Below are 18620 nucleotides of genomic sequence, written 5' to 3'. Positions count from 1 at the left end.
TTCTCATAAAATTAACTCCAAAGAGAAGAATCAACACCTATAAATTGAGTCTCATAAATATTGTTTGATCCAAGGTTAAAAACAATAATAATAAGTTGATGAATTTCCAGGAAGAAAATAAATTTATTTTTTTATACCTTCAATCTTAACAACACTTTTCCCTCATCTGAAAATGAATTTCTGGAAATGGTCCTAAATGTGACAAAACTCAGTGTCTATTTCCAGAAAGATAGATTCAGTCTGTATAGAGAATTTAAAAATATTTGGACTGGAGCAATGTTTCAAGGCCACAAAGAAAATAAAGTAAGGACTGTGTTTACCTTCCCTATAGTTTCCTCCCTCCCCCGTAGCACGTAGGGGAGGCCCTGTCAGATCATTCTGAATTCAAAGCAGGTGGCTTGTGATTTCTGGACAAAGTGGAGTCATAGAAGAGCAGATGATGGCGCTGCCTAAACAGAGTTAAATGGATGTGCCACGAACTTCTTCAAGTGGTTATCAAATAAGAGGTCGGGATGAATTCCAGACTGAGTTGGTATGTGCTGGGGCTTGTTACTCCCAAAATGGCTGCTACGACTTATGTGGATGATGTAAATATTTGGATCAGCATTTGGCTGTAGTTCTGCTTTAAATGTACGGAACTCACATTGAAATTTAGTTATAAACGTGCCTGAGTTAATTCAACAGTTGGAGAATGAGTTTGCATATGATTTGCATGCTTAATGTACTAATACCTGAAATGTCCCCATAACCCCAGCTTCTCCCCACTTCTCCCCACCCCCAGCCCTATTCCCAACCCTTGCCCCGCAACCTGTGGTACCCCCATCTCCTGCCATGTCTGTTCAGACTGTTTTGAAAACTGCCTGTTGAGCTCGGCCAAGGTGTACCCAGCTGAACTATGACAGGTCTCATGTGAAGATCTGATGCTTGGTTTAAGTTGTCACCTCAGCAAACACTGGATCGAAGGATCTTATAACATCAACGAGCTCCTCTTTTTGTATCATTCCACGGAGTTGCGTGCAAACTTCTGTTTTCCATTAACAGTGTTACTTGTGACTTAAATGTACAACACCTGTTTGCTATGTTGTTGTTGCTTTATCAAGGCGGGGGGAGGGAAGCAGGTTAATGGGGCAGATTAGAGGACTTGCCAGATTTGGGGAGAGCTTTTAATTAAGAACTCATAGCTGCATGTTTCCAGAGCTTTAACTATAGGTATCATCACTTAAAGGTTATTACACTCACCTTCAAAATAATATCAAAATCCACATTTCCTACATTTTCAATTTTTACTAGTTTTTTTAAAGAGCAAATTACAGCCAGTTGAATTAAAGACTAGAGACATAATTAAGACCAGATGTTTGAAAGAGAAGGAAAAGAGAAGATCATAATAGGCAGCCAGAGGAAAACTTACTCCTAGAATTAATTGAAGTCAGTCATTGCTTTTACAAAATAAAAGTTCATATAAATATAAAGAGAAAACTCAAGAATGAGTCAAGGATGGGTCCTAAGGCACACAAAAATGCTAAAGTAATCATTCCAGGTAAAGTCTTAACTGTATCAACAGACAGGAGACAGGAGAACTGAGCCATCTTCAAGTACAAAGAATAGCTTAGACTAGAGCGTGAGGGAGAGCTCGAGAAAATCTGATAGGTTGCACACTCCAGTGAGAAACTAATGAGCTAGCATGATACTAACGTTGCTCTTCCTGAGATTAGGAGTGACCCATCTCAAAGAGAAAAGCTTCACATTCTCTGCCCCAGTGAAAAGGCATTCTGGAGGGGCTCTAGAATTTTCTTCCATTTTTCCAGAGCCTGTTAGAAACTTCCGAAGGCAAAGCCTATGCCTACCACTTCCCAGCATTAGCAGCCACTTCATGTAAGTCCAGACCGAACAGAGAAAACTGAAATGCTGGTCCTCTTCCCCAAAACACACATCCTATTTAAGCTATTCCTGGAGACTTGTGGTTTTTAACCTGTTAGGGTCTCTGATCCTTTCAAAGAATTTAATGAAAGCTGTAGACTTTTTCTTCCCCAAAACATACATCTCCGTCCACAATTTTGCATTCTTATCCTAGACTCCTTGAAAATCTTCCTTAAGAAACCCTACAGCATCAACCTATTTGCTAGTACTTCTATGAAACTTGGTCTCTAACCAAAGTTTTACTTGTTTTTGGAGTTCATGAGACCTATTTGTATTCTTTCAACTCCTGAGAAGAGTAATTCCTTATAATTCTACAAGACCAGCCAAGTCCAGGTTAAAAGAGAGTGGCTTTGGAAATCTGCCTGTTGTCTAGTTTTGTTAATGTCCATCTGAGAACAAAGAGCTGAATTTCAAGAAATGAGAATCTTCAGGGAAGTGAGTGAGAAATCTCCCATATATAATACCTAAATTGGACTAGAGCCCAGCAAACACCTGCCAGCATGGACCTCTCACTTCATAGATGCTCACACTAAACCGTTATATGAGGCTAACCTCATGGAAAACGGTAAATGAAACTACGGGATGTCCTTTTGTCTCAGGTCTTAGTGGGCATATGCGTTATATGATCTGCCATCATATGTGCACGTGCTTGTATTTGTGAATCATTTGCACATATGACCAAACTTGGTATTTCAGTGTTTATTATTCATGTGTGTTTTAGGTTTTCAGAGAAAGGTAGCTGAATACATCCAAGACAGTCACAGTGGCATTTTATCAATCCAAATGAATTCAGACGAGGGAAACTAGTCATCCATTCGTAATTTTTCTTCTAAAATTTTGTTTAGAGTCACGCTTTTACTACCTTTTCTCCAGAGATATAAAATTATCCCAAGAACACAGTACATGTCACATTTGGAAACTGAAATTCATGGAACTGTGTATTCTGAATGTAAAAGCAGTTCAAACTAAAAATTTCAAATAATCAAGGTTAAAAACAGAAAAGTCTTTTCAAAGTTGTATGTTCTTTTCTGTTGTGACAGAAAACTATGAATTAGTGCCTCATTTATGAAGATCTCTATGTTTTATTTTAAAATTACTTAGCTTAGGGCGTCAATCTAAAAATGGAGTAACTTCTTTCACACCTCAAAAATTAACTCAGCTTTGGGAAATATGATGCTACCACATATAAAACCGTAATAAACAGTAAAAGTATTTATGTGCACATAATACACCCAAATGCATTTGCACATCCCAGCACACGTGTATAAGAAGAACTCAGGCTAGGTATAGGGAATGAACTTGGCCAACTGCTCATATTACGTCTAGAATAAATGTGATTTTCAGACAGGAGACTGGGGAGAACCTTCCATTACCTTGCGACCTCCAAATGAAGCCACAGCCTCCACTCCAGTACAGTACTGGCAACACCACCCAGAAAAGCTCATCTTCCAATCGTGTGATTACAAAGCTTTTGTAAGTTACTATGAATTCAATATTTGGGTTCCAGAGGGGATAGAGGGTGTGTTTCTGGCTTGTTTACTTTTATGTTGAAAATATACCAAAATGTCCCCTGCTGAAACTCTTAAAGTATTCTCCCATTCTTATTCTTTTTTTTTAATGTCTTATTTATTTACTTACTTATTTACTTATTTATTTATTTTGAGATAGAGAAAGACAGCAGGAGCTGGGGAGGAGCAGAGAGAGAGGGAGACACAGAATCTGAAGCAGGCTCCACGTTCTGAGCTATCAGCATAAAGCCCAATGCAGGGCTCGAACTCATGAACCACAAGGTCAATGACCCAAGCCAAAGTCAGATACTTAACTGACTGAGGCACCCAGGTGCCCTGTCCCTTCTCTTATTCTTAAAGTAGCCTTTTCTATACAGAGAAAGTCCAAGTAAATAGAGCTTTATCATCCCTTTGAATCTTGTGAGCTTAAGATCTATTTTGTATATAGTTGTATATCTTAAGTGAGATAAAGCATGATCTTTAAATGGATATGAATAGAAGTATAGCACATACAGACATCTCCACTCACTCACTAATGATCTCAAAACATTGGCTCTACTACCAGATTTTTTCACTAGAATTATAATACTGGGTATTTTTTTTCTAATAGAAGAGAGAATCAGGCTTAGCTGAAAATGCAATATAAACAGGGAGGTGTTGAAAAAATACCATAGGTTTGGGTGAGGGCAGGTGGTGGTTGTCATGACTACAGCTGGAGAAGGAAAATCACCTCTTTTACAAAGAAATGTTTCAATTAGGACGAACTTCACTGATATCTTAAAAAACAAGGATTTCACCGGATTCATTTTTCTTAATTTGATTAAGATGTGGGCATTCTGGTTGTTGCATAGCAATTTGGCCTTTTTTTTTCATTTTGTTATCTATCCCTCTTTTACTGCCTACTTATTGTGAAGCACTGGATTTATTTCAGCAGTAATCTTTCCAAAACTGTAGGATTGAAATGCCTCCTTCCTCCTCCAAAGCTCAAACACCAAATCCCTGAGCCTTTGGAAACTCTCCTTTCAAGGCCCTTAACCACGCCCTCTGCTCTCCAGCCCTTAAGGGCTCACCCTCTTCCAGTCGGCAATTTCCTGGTTTGCAGGCCTGATTCCCAACTGCGGTTTTGCGGAGTGCTAGTGTTTCTTCAGCCATGTCAGGAAAATAATTATTAATTCACTTTTTTAAAAAAACAACAACAACACATAAGAGCTCTTTTTTTTTTTTTTTTTTTTTTTTTGAGGGAGATTAGGGAGGGAAAAAAATGATAAAGGAACCCGACTGAAGCTTCAAAGAGTTGAAGAGGAGTCCATTGGTGGAAAGGCAAAACAGGCATTTTGCTACAAACTGCCCCGCAGCTAGAACGTGGAGCCTGAGTGGCGTTTTGTCCCGAGGCGGTATTGGATCTGATCACCTTACCGCACGGTGGTTAGTCATTCCTGGGAGGAGACTTTTCTCATCTTCCCCCTCCCCCATTCAGCCCTCCGTGTGGGTTTGCAGCAGGGACTGAACTCTTTCTGTTCGGGAACAACCGAGATGCGGTTCTCCCTCCCCGCTGGCTCCCATCCCGCGCCCATCCCGTTCTCAGGTGGATCAACCACGGGGCGCGCAGCTGTGAATGAAAAGACCCCAAACTGCGTCTCCGCCCGAGAACAGCCTAACGTTAATTACCTACGCAGCCAAGTCAGCCCAAATGGGGTGCATGTTGCTTAGCTTCTCAGCTGTCTCACACAACCCTGTAATTACGTAGAGAGTAGTGTGATTTATTTTTGCAGACATTGCTGCCTCAAAAAAAAAAAAAAAAAAAAAAGGAAAACATTTTTAGATGCCCCCATTTTGCAGTTAAATATGATTTGAAAGATGGCATCTTTAGAAGATGCTGCAGTTTTATTATAAAGAGCAATTTACAGCCCTCAGAACTGTAGTTAATTCTACGGCATTCTCTTTCTAAAGGCATTTATTTGTTAGGATTAGTTACTGTTAGTTTTTTAAAGTTATTCAGCAACTTTCAGCCAGGAAACCCAGCCAATAGGACTTCCACAGTTTGGTTTCTAAATCGCAACTCATATTTATACTCTTTTTCATAAATCATTGAAATGTTTTGTATTTTAGTATTTAGGTTCTATGCTGATAAAAGAGCTCAGAGGGACAGAATCAACCCAAGATGCCTGTGCAAAAATGAGGGTAAGTTTGCCAAACAATTTTATTTCTAGTCGCTGAAATACTAAATACCGGGTATGGTTACAAATTGCCACTTTTCAAATGACTATTTTCTTCATCTGTTGGTCTGCTGAATCACATTGCTGTTCCATAAAAAGGTGTTTGGGCTTTGTTCATGTTTATACTTGAGTTTATCTCACTGTAGTTTGAGTTCAATCCGTTGGATATATTTATTTATTTGTGCCATATTACATTTATTATTTTTAAAAATTTAAAGTTAATTGTATATACACTGGTCATTATCCAGATTGAGCAAAATGATCTTTAGTTGGTTGCAAGAAAATGCTTTAAGCACCTACCTGTCAGTCTGAGAACATTTACTGTAAAGACCACCAGTTAACTAAAAAATTATCAAATGCTGAAGTATTGAGAGCATATTATATAAAGCTAATGTTCTTTATGAGTATTAATTCTTAATTATTCTGGGTTGTTGTTGTTTTTTAGTATAAGAAAAAAAACCATTCAACTCTGAGTTAAATCATGTAAGGGCAGTAAACGTTGACAAAAAGGGCAATTGCAAATGCCTGTGATTGGTGATTGCTGGGTTCCTAGGAAGCTGTATTAGCCAGACCAAGTCTTACTCCTGCTGCACACCCACTTTAGCTTTTGGTTTTTTTTCTGTATCCTTTATTCTTGCTTCCTCCATAGCAGATATATAGAGGGGTGTGGCGCTGACTGACAGTACAGATTGAGAATAGTAGGCTTACTCCATATAGCAACTAACACTCAAATTTGTCAGCAAGTGAACCCTAACTCTTATTTGCGGCCAGTTTACATCATCATTTATTTTATATGAGCAGTGTTGGGTGGGAAATATTTAAAAGCATTGAATTAAACTAAAACAGTTATGAAGACAAATATGTAATACTTGATTGCTCTTGGAAGGCTGAGGGTGTGTGAATCTTCATGAAACTGAGACCTCAGTATGTGATCACTGATTTAATATTTGGATCAGCTCAGTAACAGAAAGCCTGAAAATAGTTATCCTTCTATTTGATGTAGAGTTATACTTCTACTGTCAGTGCCAAAGAATCTTTATCCCAGGTACTATATTTAGATGAAAAAAGCTGTGGTATGTGTCAGGAACTCTATGTTCTGGTTTTCTTGCTGCTTACATGCTGTGGAAGTCACTCTTAGTCATAATAATAATAACTGCTAATATTTACCAAGTAGGTAAAATGTGCCAGTCTTCTATGCTGGGTGCTTTGTGTGTTTATCCCACTGAATCCTATCACAAACCTAGAGATTAGTAGTGTCCTTACCCCCACTTTACTCTTGAAGAGACTGAGGCTGAGAGAGGTTAAGTAACTTTCCCGAGGTCACATAGTGAATAACTTGCCAATCTGGAACTAGAATGCAGATCTGACTCCAGCATTTAACTACGGCACTTGCCTGCTTCCCCTGGGCCTCGTTTTCTTACTTAGAAAATGAGGATATGGGACAAGGTGCCCTGTAGGGGTCTTGGTTCATGGTTTTATAATTCTGGGAATCTGGTATTCTCAATATATGTCCGATCTAAATTATGTCACCAGTGAACAATAAAATGGGAACATTTTTCAATCATCAAGCCTCATAATAATTTTAGAGCTATTTCTGAATGTGTCTAAGAAATTAATTTGGCATCTCTGATTTAATGCTATTAACTCAATTATCTGAGTCCAGCTACTTCGATGCTGTAATCCGCATAAATAGTGCATACAGCACATAGCACCATTTAAAACCAGATTTGTGATTTGAATTTCAATTTCTTGAAATTAAGTGGATCTGAAATTCCATTCTGATAACAGGGAAGCCATTTTAATAGTGTCAGCGGAGAATAATTTAGTTAAATACTTGTCTGTTGCTTAAAATGAAACAGAAAAGGCCTTCTGTTTAGAAGCCATTCTTCTGTTCATTGGAGTTTTTCTGGTTTGCTGCCCTTGGTGTTTATTTGGGGTAGTTTACATGAAAATAGGGACTTCATTGCTTCTTAGAATATCACAAACCCTTATCTCCCATCTTGATTAAATAAATATCAGTCTTTGGTACAGTGGCTGAAATTGCACTCAGTGGATTTATTAGAGCCTTTCAAAAGGAGAAACTCAGGTTTGCTGTTATCTGGGACTATTGTGAATTAGAACTCTCACCAAATGAAAATGGTGTGGATCTCAACTTGCAGTTAATTTTCAGTTTGAACTTCAAGATGCTGTTTTATCTGCTTTCAACATGGTAGCATTGCAGTCAAAAGTCCCAGAATGATCAGGTCTACCCAGGGGAAATACTTTAGGACTGGTGATCTTAGAAGTTGATATATAGTAATATCATTAGGCCAAATAACTGTAGATTAAAACTTTACCTGGTTTTTAACTCTTTGGGTGTAAAAAAAAAAGACGTTTTCAATTCAACAGTATGCATTTTAGCTGAAATTAAAATTTATTTCCCAGTAAGAAGTAAATCTTACGGTTCTTTATTCTGAGAAATGCTTCCTTAATGTACTTTGTTAACAAAGATGACTAAGATTTGGCTCCTGCTCTCCCTGAGTTCACAGTTCAGTAGAGAAATCCTACAAGTTAACATGTAATTCCCCCAAAGTAGGAGAAGTTTCACTATAGCGTAGTCTTCATGTTTCCAACAACCTGCAGGATCATCACAGATGATCCCCAAAGTGACCTGCAGGCATGGTCTCCTAAAATCAGTTTTTCAATACTAATAGCAGTTAACACTTGACAGCTGTAGACCAGGCCCTGCACATGTGATTATGTGCATTAATTCATTTAATCATGAGTGAGTATTGCTACTGTCCCCACTTTACATGTGGGGAAACAAAAGCCAATGAAAGTTAAGTAACTTACCCAAGGTTAGCCAGCAAGCAGTGCAACCAGGGTTTGAACCCAGGTGATCTAGCTCCACCACCGAACTCCAAACCCTAGGCTGCACTACCTCTCTAATGAGCCCTTGGAACATTTTTTGCCCGGAGTTTGAAAATAGCTGAAAATGTAGGGGTGCCTGAGTGGCTCAGTTGGTTAAGCATCCAACTCTTGATTTCAGCTCAGGTCATGATCTCACCATTTGTGAGTTCAAGCCCCACATCAGGCTCTGTGCTGGCAGTGCAGATCCTGCTTGGGATTCTCTCTCTCCCTCTGTCTCTGCCCTTCCCTCTCTTTCTCTCTGAAAAGAAAGAAATAAACTTAAAAAAAATTAAAAACAAAATAAAATAGCTGAAAATGTGGATCATTTGTGTTGACGAAGAGCTTTAGGAACCCTCAAAGAGTCTGTAAAATTAGCTAAATTAAACCATGTAGGTACAGATATATATAGTAATTTGGGGTACATTCCAATGTGTTAACCTAAATAATTTTAAGAGAGTTTTTCTTGCATCCTAAGCAACTATATTTTTTTCCATAATACTTAAATACATGTACTTTGCCCCAGCACAAACCAAACACAATGTTCCCCCTTCAGAAACATTTGGAGTGTTTGGTGGTCACAATTGGTTAATTTCTAAGTTTATCTAAGCCTGTTTATTCATCTCTAAGGTCCCCTCCATTTCTGAAACCAAGATAATTCTACACTGATGTCCTGGTATTTTATTATACTCATAGTATTTCAGTCAAAAATAGGCCATCATAAGCTAATGTATGTGAGATGGTAGTAATTCACATCATTCTGTTCAGGTCAGCCAGCCTTTTTCCTCTTCAAACTGCCTTATAATTTTTCTAACAGACTTTACTTTTTAGAGCAGTTTTAGGTTAACAGAAAAATTAAGCATAAAGTGCAGTTATTGAACATACCCCCTCCACCATTCCCTTCCCAGTTTCACATATTAACATGCATTGATGTGGTACATTTGTCACAATTACAAACAATATTGTTATTAACTAAAGTCTGTGGTTTCCATTAGAGTTCATTCTCAGTGTTATACAGTGTTTGGGGTTTTGACAAATGTAGCCATTACAGTGTCACAAAGAATTGTTTCATGCCCTAAAAATCCCCTGTGCTCTACCTGTTCATCTCTCCTCTCCCCTGCCCCCCAGCCCCTGGCAACCACTAACCTTTTTACTGTCTTCTGTCTTTTCCAGAATGTCAAATAGTTGGAATCATACAGTGTGTACCTTTTCAGACTGGCCTCTTTCATTTCTTTAGCAATATGCTTTTAAGCTTCCTTCCTCTATGTCTTTTGTGGCTTGATGGCTCTTTTTTTTTTTTTTTTTTTTTTTAATGTTTATTTATTTTTGAGAGAGAGAGAGAGACAGAGACAGAGACAGCATGAGCAGGGGAGGGGCAGAGAGAGAGGGAGACACAGAATCTGAAGCAGGCTCCAGGCTCTGAGCTGTCAGCACAGAGCCCGATACAGGGCTCGAACTCATGAAACATGAGATTGTGACCTGAGCCAAAGTCGGATGCTTAACCGACTGAGCCACCCAGGTGCCCAATAGCTCTTTCTTTTTATCACTGAATAATATTCCATCATATGGATGTACCATGGTTTGTTCATCCATTTACTTATTGAAGGCCATCTTGGTTGTCTCCAGATTTTGACAATTATGAACAAAGGCGCTATAAATATTTGTATGCAGGTTTTCGTCTTTTTTTTTTCCTGGATCCACACCCTCTTAAAATTATCTTCTTAATTGTGTTTAGTGAAGAAGAATCAATAGGAACTTACATTAAACCCTGATAATTTTTTTAAGTAAAATTGCAGTTTTTGTCTTCTCTTTCAGAGTTTTCTTTAATAAAAGCCCAAGAGATTAGATATGCCTTGATATTGAGGCATACTTTTAGGACGAATGATTTCTGTGAATTATTTCGCTCTTCAGTAGTACAACTTGGCTGCCTATTACCTTTACTGTGACAGCTTTACAGGCATTTCTAGTTAAAATTAAAGTCTAAAAACATATATTAGTAACATATGTGAGAAGTTGTAAGAAGTATCTATTTGATCTGAACATATTCATTTAGTGCTACCTTTTATGTTACTATGTTACTAGTTAGGTTTTCCAGCTAAATCTGTGCTCAGAGACAGGCTTCATTTCTGAAAGGATTCCTGAGGGGAAGCATTAGCTCTGGGATCCTGAATATGATGCCCCCAACATGTTCCCCATGGAACACAGAACCTTCCTTCTGTCACACCTCATGTCACCACTGTACAAACCTGGTTGCTCATGCCCCGTGCCCCTTAGAGGGCAGGAACTACGTATATTGTCACCCCAGGGCCTGCCATAACATAGCTACCTTTAGGGTGGTTTTAAATTTTTTTTTCAACGTTTTTTATTTATTTTTGGGACAGAGAGAGACAGAGCATGAACGGGGGAGGGGCAGAGAGAGAGGGAGACACAGAATCGGAAACAGGCTCCAGGCTCCAGGCTCCGAGCCATCAGCCCAGAGCCTGATGCGGGGCTCGAACTCACGGACCGCGAGATCGTGACCTGGCTGAAGTCGGACGCTTAACCGACTGCACCACCCAGGCGCCCCAACCTTTAGGGTGGTTTTGATGGTGATCAATAAAGTGATGCCTGTAAAGGGTCTAGTTCACTAAAAACTCAAAACACGTTGACCTCTTCCTCCAAAATGTTCGAACAGGTAAATTGATAGATTTGCTTTGGATTATTTCATTTATTTTTTACTCAACTATAATGTCAGTATTGCAGTCGTTTCCCTGGTTTTCTGCATTCGCAATATGTAAGAAAGTGTTCAAAAACTTAGGAATCCTGCACTCTCATTATTATTTTTTTTAATGTTTATTTATTTATTTATTTTGTGAGAGAGTGTGTGCATGAGTGGGAGGGGGGGTTGATGGAGGGAGCAGAGAGAGAGAATCCCAAGCTGACTCCGTGCTGTCAGCACAGAGCCTGACATGGGACTCAATCTTATGAACCATTGAGAACATGTCCTAAGCCAAAACCAAGAGTCGGACACTTGACTGACTTAGGTGCCCCTTAGTTCCAGTTTTTAAAGGCCATCACCAAGAGGAAGAGAAAATGATGGGAAACTGTTGATAAGATGGTAAATGTAATTTTGCAGTTTTATATTTTGGGGGAAGTAACTTGTTCCTAAATCGATTGGGAGTTAGCTTGCCTCTTTTAAATAATGTGTTCACAGGACTGAACTTTACAAAGCAATAAATAGGTTGCTTTGGCCTTTCAGTGTTCTCTTTGGTATGAGTAATTCCCACTTCAAAGATTCTAAGACGCACAGTGGTTGCTCAAATGAGGGATTTGCTCTGGCCAGATGACGTTCTACTATTCCTTTTTGCCTCCCGAGACTTACACATACCCCATCCCCCAGCCCCGAATTTTGCCTCAGGGTATAATTATCACTAATATACAGTATTCAGTCACTTCCCTAATTAAATATACTATTAGGAAACATCTGCTACTATAAGAGGTAGGCTATTATATTCAATTTCATACTCTAAAATCTTTCTCTAATCCCATAGTTGATGATGAGTATTGTTCACAGGTGTTTGTGCTCGAGGCAATTTCTCTTTTAAGAAAAGAAAAATACCTGTTTTCAACTACAATCAGGTAGAAATCCGCCTTTTCAATGCAAAATAGGAAATATATATATGTATATGTATATATATATATATATTTTTTTTTTTTTTTTTATTTGTCAGGAGTAAGCAGATCTGGCAAATTTAAATTAGGGAATCTTTATTTCCCAAAGGGCTTAGATAGTTCAGACACCATAGTTCAGGTTTCTTATTGAGTCCATTCCCCTGACCTTGTCTCATTTTTAAACTTTCAATCTAGAAACAATTCTAAAGTTGAATTTTCAAATCTATAAATTTCCAAATGTACCTTGATTGAAGTGTAAAGACTGTCTTTTTTCTGTGCTTGTCAAAAAAAATAATAATAATGTTGGAGAATGGATTGGAATGCTTGAAATCAGATTTTAGAATTAGATGGAAATGTCTCTATGCTCTTACAAGAGACTCAAACTGGGGACACCTGGGTAGCTCAGTCGGTTAAGCATTGAGTCTTGATTTCAGCTCTGGTCATGATCTCGTGGTTTGGAAGTTCAAGCCCAGCATCAGACTTTATACTGACAGCATGGAGACTGCTTGGAATTCTTTCTGTGCCCCTCTGCTGTGTGCTCTCTTTCTCTCTGTCTCAAAAGAAATAAAAAGAAACTTTAAAAAGAAAAAGAAGAGACTCAAAACTTAAGTCATGTTTAGTTCCTTCTACAACTCCTGTCTATTAGGATTGTTTCCAGAAATCGTTTCAGGGACTACTACTTAGGAACCAGGCTTGGAAGAAATGTGCAAACAGCTGTTTTTTTAAAAGTCTCCATTTGCCCAAGTTTCAGGGAGGAATAAAATATTTCATTTTTTGTTCCCTCCCAAGTACTGCAGGTCAGTACAGGTCTAAGCCCATAAATATGAGTGTATATTAAAATAACAGTATACACAAGGCAACAGCATTTCTAACTGCTCACTGCTAAGTTTTGCTCACTTGTACTTGTGCTTTGTGAGTGATTTCCTAGGGGTCCTCCCAAAAGAAGACTGAACAATTCTGATCATCTCATCCTATATCATCTTTATACACCCTCACTATTGCACATCACTGAAAGGTTTCCTGGTCCTCTTCTGCCTTTAACGCCCACTGAAGCTCTCTTTCTAAACATACTGAGTCCATTGTCATTGGTCCAGATATATTGCTCTGCTGAATATTCATTGTTGGAACCACCATTTCACCACTATCCTAGCATGTAGCCCAGAGATTATTCACTTATGCTCACAGATGTTGACTTTACTTCTACTCTCTCTTGCCAGTGGGAGGATGTACTTTGGAAAGCAGATAAGTGAAAGCATCCATCCTCAGAATAAGAGCAATGGCTAAAATTTGTTGATGCTCACTACATGCTGGGCCCTGGATTATGTAATCCTCACAGCTCTACAAAGTCGATGCTATATTAACATACCCATTTTACAGATGAAATAACTAAGACATAGAGGTTAAATATCTTGACACACAGTGGAGCCAAGACAGGAATCCAAACATGCCCTTCTGTGCTATTATTCACTGTACTGCAGTGTCTCCTGGAGAAGGAGCTTATCAGTGGGTCTCTTCATAAGTTCAACATGACCATACCTATGTGCACACAAACACACTCTTTTTTTAATTTTTTTAAATGTTTTTATTTATTTTTGAGAGACAGAGACATGGCATGAGTGAGGGAGGGGCAGAGAGAGAGAGAGACACAGAATCTGAAGCAGGCTCCAGGCTCTGAGCTGTCAGCATAGAGCCCGACATGGGGCTCGAACTCACAAGCTGTGAGATGATGACCTGAGCCGAAGTCAGACACTCAGCCAACTGAGCCACCGAGGCGGCCCCACGCAAACACACTCTTAACTTGTTCTTATAAGTGATGGATTGAACTTATCATAAGTGAGAAGTTGGTGTGTTTTTTCACATGTTTACAATTAGCTTTTTTTTTAAGTTTTTTTTTATTTTATCGTTAATTATTTATTTTTTAATTTACATCCCAAGTTAGCATATGGTTCAACAGTGATTTCAGGAGTAGATTCCTTAATGTCCCTAACTCATTTAGCCTATCCCCCCTCCCACACTCCCTCCATCAACCCTCTGTTTGTTCTCTACACTTAAGAGTCTCTTCTGTTTTGTCCCCCTCCCTGTTTTTATGTTATTTTTGCTTCCCTTCCCTTACGTTTGTCTGTTTTATATCTTAAAGTCCTCATATGAGTGAAGTCATATGATACTTGTCTTTCTCCGACTGAATAATTTCACTTAGCATAATACCCTCTAGTTCCATTCACATAGTTGTAAATGGCAATATTTCATTCTTTTTGATTGCCGAATAATGCTCCACTGTATATATATACCACATGTTTATCCTTTCATCTGTCAATGGACATTTGGGCTCTTTCCATGCTTTGGCTATTGTCAGTAGCGCTGCTAGTAAACATTGGGGTACATGTGCCCCTTCGAAACAGCATACCTGTATCCCTTGGATAAATACCTAGTAGTGCAGTTGCTGGGTCTTAGGGTAGTTCTATTTTTAATTTTTTGAGGAACCTCCATACTGTTTTCCAGAGTGGCTGCACCAGTTTACATTCCCATACAATTAGCTTTTTAACTAAAAAAATATATACATTTTTAAAACTTCTCATTTTATTATTATAAAAGTAAACATTCATTGTTATCCAGTTTTAAAACATAGATAGGGAAAGGAGAAATAAAAAGGGAGCACCTGGGTGGCTCAGTAGGTTGAGCAATCTGACTTTATCTCGGCTCAGGTTATGATCTCACAGTTCATGACATCGAGCCCCACATCAGGCTCTGAGCTGATAGCACAGAGCCTGCTTGGGATTCTCCTTCTCCCTCATTCACTCACTCTCTCTCTCTCTCTCAAAAATCAATAAATAAACATTAAAAAAAATGGTAATTTTATCACACAGAGATGGTAAACACCTCTCTGTTAACACCTTGTTCCTATGTAATCCTCCAAACTAATTAATCATGCATTCATAGGCATCTCTTTTCTACAAAGCAATAGGAATATACTGTGCCTACTGTTTTCTATTTTCTAATCTATTTTTAACATAACAACATATTTTAAAATATTTTTGTTCCAATAAATATTTATCTTCAACAGTATTTGTAGTGGTTGAACAATATTCCAATCAATAACTGAACCAAACTCATTTAACCAGTTCCCCTTGTTGGTCATTAGGTCATTTTGAATCTTTTCAAATTATAACCAACACTGTGGGCAACATCCTTACACCTACATCTTTTGCCACGGGTCTGATTGTTTCCTTAGAATTAGCCACTAAATATAGACTGGCTAGGTCAAAAGTATACACATCTTGAAACTCTGGGTAAAAATTGCCAAACTGCCTTCTAAAAACCTGGTTCCAGTTGACACTTCTGGAAGCAGTACACGAAAGTGTGTTGGTGTTTGCTCGTCACGTCTCTCAAGGTATATACTTAATACCTTGCATGTGCTCCTAGTTGAGGGAGAACTGGGGAACTTTTATGAGAATCCATACATCTTCAGCGTTACCCCTGGGCCTGTCAGCTCTGTCTGATCAACATCTATTCTAGAAGTACCTCTAGAATCTATCTTTATGACCTGAACTCTTTATTTTATGTGAAGAATGTTTTTTACTTTCACAGTCCCTGAGAAACCATGGAAGTTTAAATAATTCTTGTTATTTGCTCTGAAGACCAAGATCTGTAACTAAGTGCTAACTAAGGATTTTTGGAAATCACTTGTCAAGTGGAGGATAGTGTGTTTTGATAAATTAGCTTCTCTCTGAATTAATGTAGGATGCAGTACAACTGAGTTTACATGCATAGCAGCAGAGAACAGTTCTGACAGTGACTTTCAATCAAAAATCAACTATTTATTTAACTTATTTATTTTGAGAGAGAGAGAGAGAGAGCACGCACAAGCAGGGGTGGGTAGAGAGAAGGAGAGACAGAATTCCAAGTAAGCTCCACACCATCAGCACAGAGCCTGATGCCGGGCTTGAATTCATGAACTGTGAGATCATGACCTGAGCCAAGACAAGGAGTCAGATGCTTAACCACCTGTGCCACCCAGGAGCCCCCAAAATCAACTGTGTTTTTAGAACAGAAGTTTTCGAACTGTGGTAGCAGCAGTAGCTTCTGGAAATTTGTTAAAAGTGCAAGTCTTAGGCCTTATCTCAGACTCACTGTCTTAGTTTTTCAGGCTGCTATAATAAAAATACCATGTGACTGGGAGAAATTTATTTCTTGTGGTTCTGAAGGCTGAGAAGTCCCCAAGTCAAGACACTGGCCAGCCCTCTTCCTGGCTCATAGATGGCCATCTTCACTGCCCTCTCATGATGGAAGAGGACCCTTTTATACCTTTTATAAGCACACTTAATCCCATTCACAGCTCCACTCTCATGACCTAAGCACCTCCCAAAGGCCCCAACTCCTAATACTTTGGGCATTAGGATTCAACATAAGAAGTTTGGGAGATCACAGAACTTCAGTTCATAACACTTACTGCATCAGAAACTGTAGATGTGGGGCTCAGCGATTTGTTATTTACCAGGCCTTCCATGTGATTCCAATGCCCACGAAAGTTTGAGAACAGCTGCCTTGGTCCACTGGGCATTCCTGTTAAGTCTGCCATGCAGTTAGGTTGCCCTGGTGGAATCATTCTGCCATGGTGCCTGGAAAGCAGCCAGGGCCAGAGGAGTAGAGATAGAGGGCATCGCTTTGCGCTGTACTAGATTTGGCCAGGGTGTGTGAGTTACACTTGGCAGTACAATAGCCGTGTCTTGTGCCAAGGGAGTAGTTAGAATGGCTGCCTGCCCACCGTCTGCTCTTGTCACATGGTCGTACCAGGCTCTGTACTCACCCAGCCCTTGTGTCAGGCTTCTCCTGGCCAGAAAAGCCCTTGAGAGGTCATCTAGCCTCATTTCCCAGCCAAATGAGACTTACCCCTAAGTCATCAGTGACAAATAAGAGTCCAGACTATTTTTAAAGACATCCAGAGGGGAAAACTTCGCAGCTGCCCCTAATAATCCTCCTGCTGTTTCAAAAAGTCTTTCCTTCTCAGCACTTGCAATTTGAACCAGTTCCCTATTGCAAAAATGAAGACCTAACCCTTCTCTCCTTGAGGCTGACAAATCACAAGGTCGGTAAGGCTTTCCCATCCCATAGGAATCTCCTGGCTTATCTCTAATCACATCTGTGGTTCTCCTCCAAGTTCTTTCAAGACCTCCGTGCCTGGCTCTGGGCACCAGGGCTCTCTGAAAAGTCTGCTGAGCTCCTGGTGCACTGAGAGGCTGGCACTGTGGTTCTTCTTTATAAAGCTGGCTTTGTGCTCGTTACCATACATTCATTCGTTTGTTCATTCACTTAATAATTATGGATTTCAGCAGCTGTTAGACTGAACCCTATGAAATTGCTGATATTTCACCATTTTTTTGACCCATAAAAAATGGCAGTGTCATAGGGCTAAACCTGAGACCATGTGCTAGTCATTATGGAGGAGATCAGAGACAAATCAAGAAAGATGTGGGCCATCCTCCAAGAACTCCCTGTATGGTGAGGGAGACAAACCTGAGACCCATGGCAGCGAACCCTAAGGGAGAGCGGCAGAGGTTCACAGGGCATACCTGGGGTAAGAGGTGGCCATCCTGTCAGGCTGCAAGGCCACACGAGGCTTTCCCAGAAAATGACGTTGAAACTGAGTTCTGAAGGGTAAAGGTGCATTTCAAATAGCCGATCTGTGGTCTGCTTTCTATCTCTTAGAACCTCCGCAACATAATTAGTATCACTAAATACAAAATACAACACTGCTTGTTTTCTACATTTTTTAAATCATTTGAAAGGCACTTAGGGCTACCAAACATAATTGTCTGATCCTATTTTAATTTACTTGCTGAGACTGAATATAATAATTAAGCTTTGAAATGATCTAAAGGAAATATTATATGGCAAAATTAATAGTTACGACTCAGCACTGAATATCTAACTAGAAAGCATTCTCAGGGTAGCCATGTGTAGGTTAAAAATATACTGTGAGCTGGATGGCAGTAGCCCATCCAGAAATCTGTTCCCCAGTCTGTGTTTAAAATACACTGGAAATGAGCAGGGTATTGTAAGAATGAAGGGTTGTTGATCTCTTCCCCATGGGCTGCCTCACTCTCTTCCCTCTCTGTACTGGTTATGGGGCACAAATGACTCTCATTAGGAACATAAACATCACTCCGGACTCCAACGCAACATTACAGCTCACAGCTGAAGTGCTCCCTGTTGTAAACCTCTTTGCTCTCACTCACACTTACGAAAGCCATGCTCTGAGACCAGAGCATCCCTGCAGTCTCAAAAGGATATTCTCAGACTGTTGACTCTGCATTAGAAAAGGAGAAACTGTCCCTTCTCGGGGCATGCTATAAGGATAAAATAAAAGTACCAACAGCAATCTCTGACTTGATAAAAAGATTAAAAGATGGTATTACTTTGCTTGGTGTATCCAACAATCCCTCTT

At 39.4% G+C, this 18620-nt stretch overlaps 1 protein-coding gene across 21 annotated transcripts in view; it reads left to right on the top strand.

Moving 5' to 3' along the window:
- ANKS1B (ankyrin repeat and sterile alpha motif domain containing 1B) overlaps positions 1 to 18620 on the top strand; it is a 1079782-nt gene that overhangs the window by 1019746 nt on the left and 41416 nt on the right. For all 21 annotated transcript variants that reach the window (XM_042947477.1, XM_042947476.1, XM_042947473.1 and 18 more), the window contains 2 exons: positions 3262 to 3390; positions 5535 to 5606. In XM_042947477.1, the coding sequence (XP_042803411.1) occupies positions 3262 to 3390; positions 5535 to 5606 (201 nt within the window). The remainder of the gene's footprint in view (positions 1 to 3261; positions 3391 to 5534; positions 5607 to 18620) is intronic.

This window comes from Panthera leo, chromosome B4, assembly GCF_018350215.1.
Source record: "Panthera leo isolate Ple1 chromosome B4, P.leo_Ple1_pat1.1, whole genome shotgun sequence".
Taxonomy (NCBI): domain Eukaryota; kingdom Metazoa; phylum Chordata; class Mammalia; order Carnivora; family Felidae; genus Panthera; species Panthera leo.
This window is presented reverse-complemented; position numbering and strand designations above follow the sequence as displayed.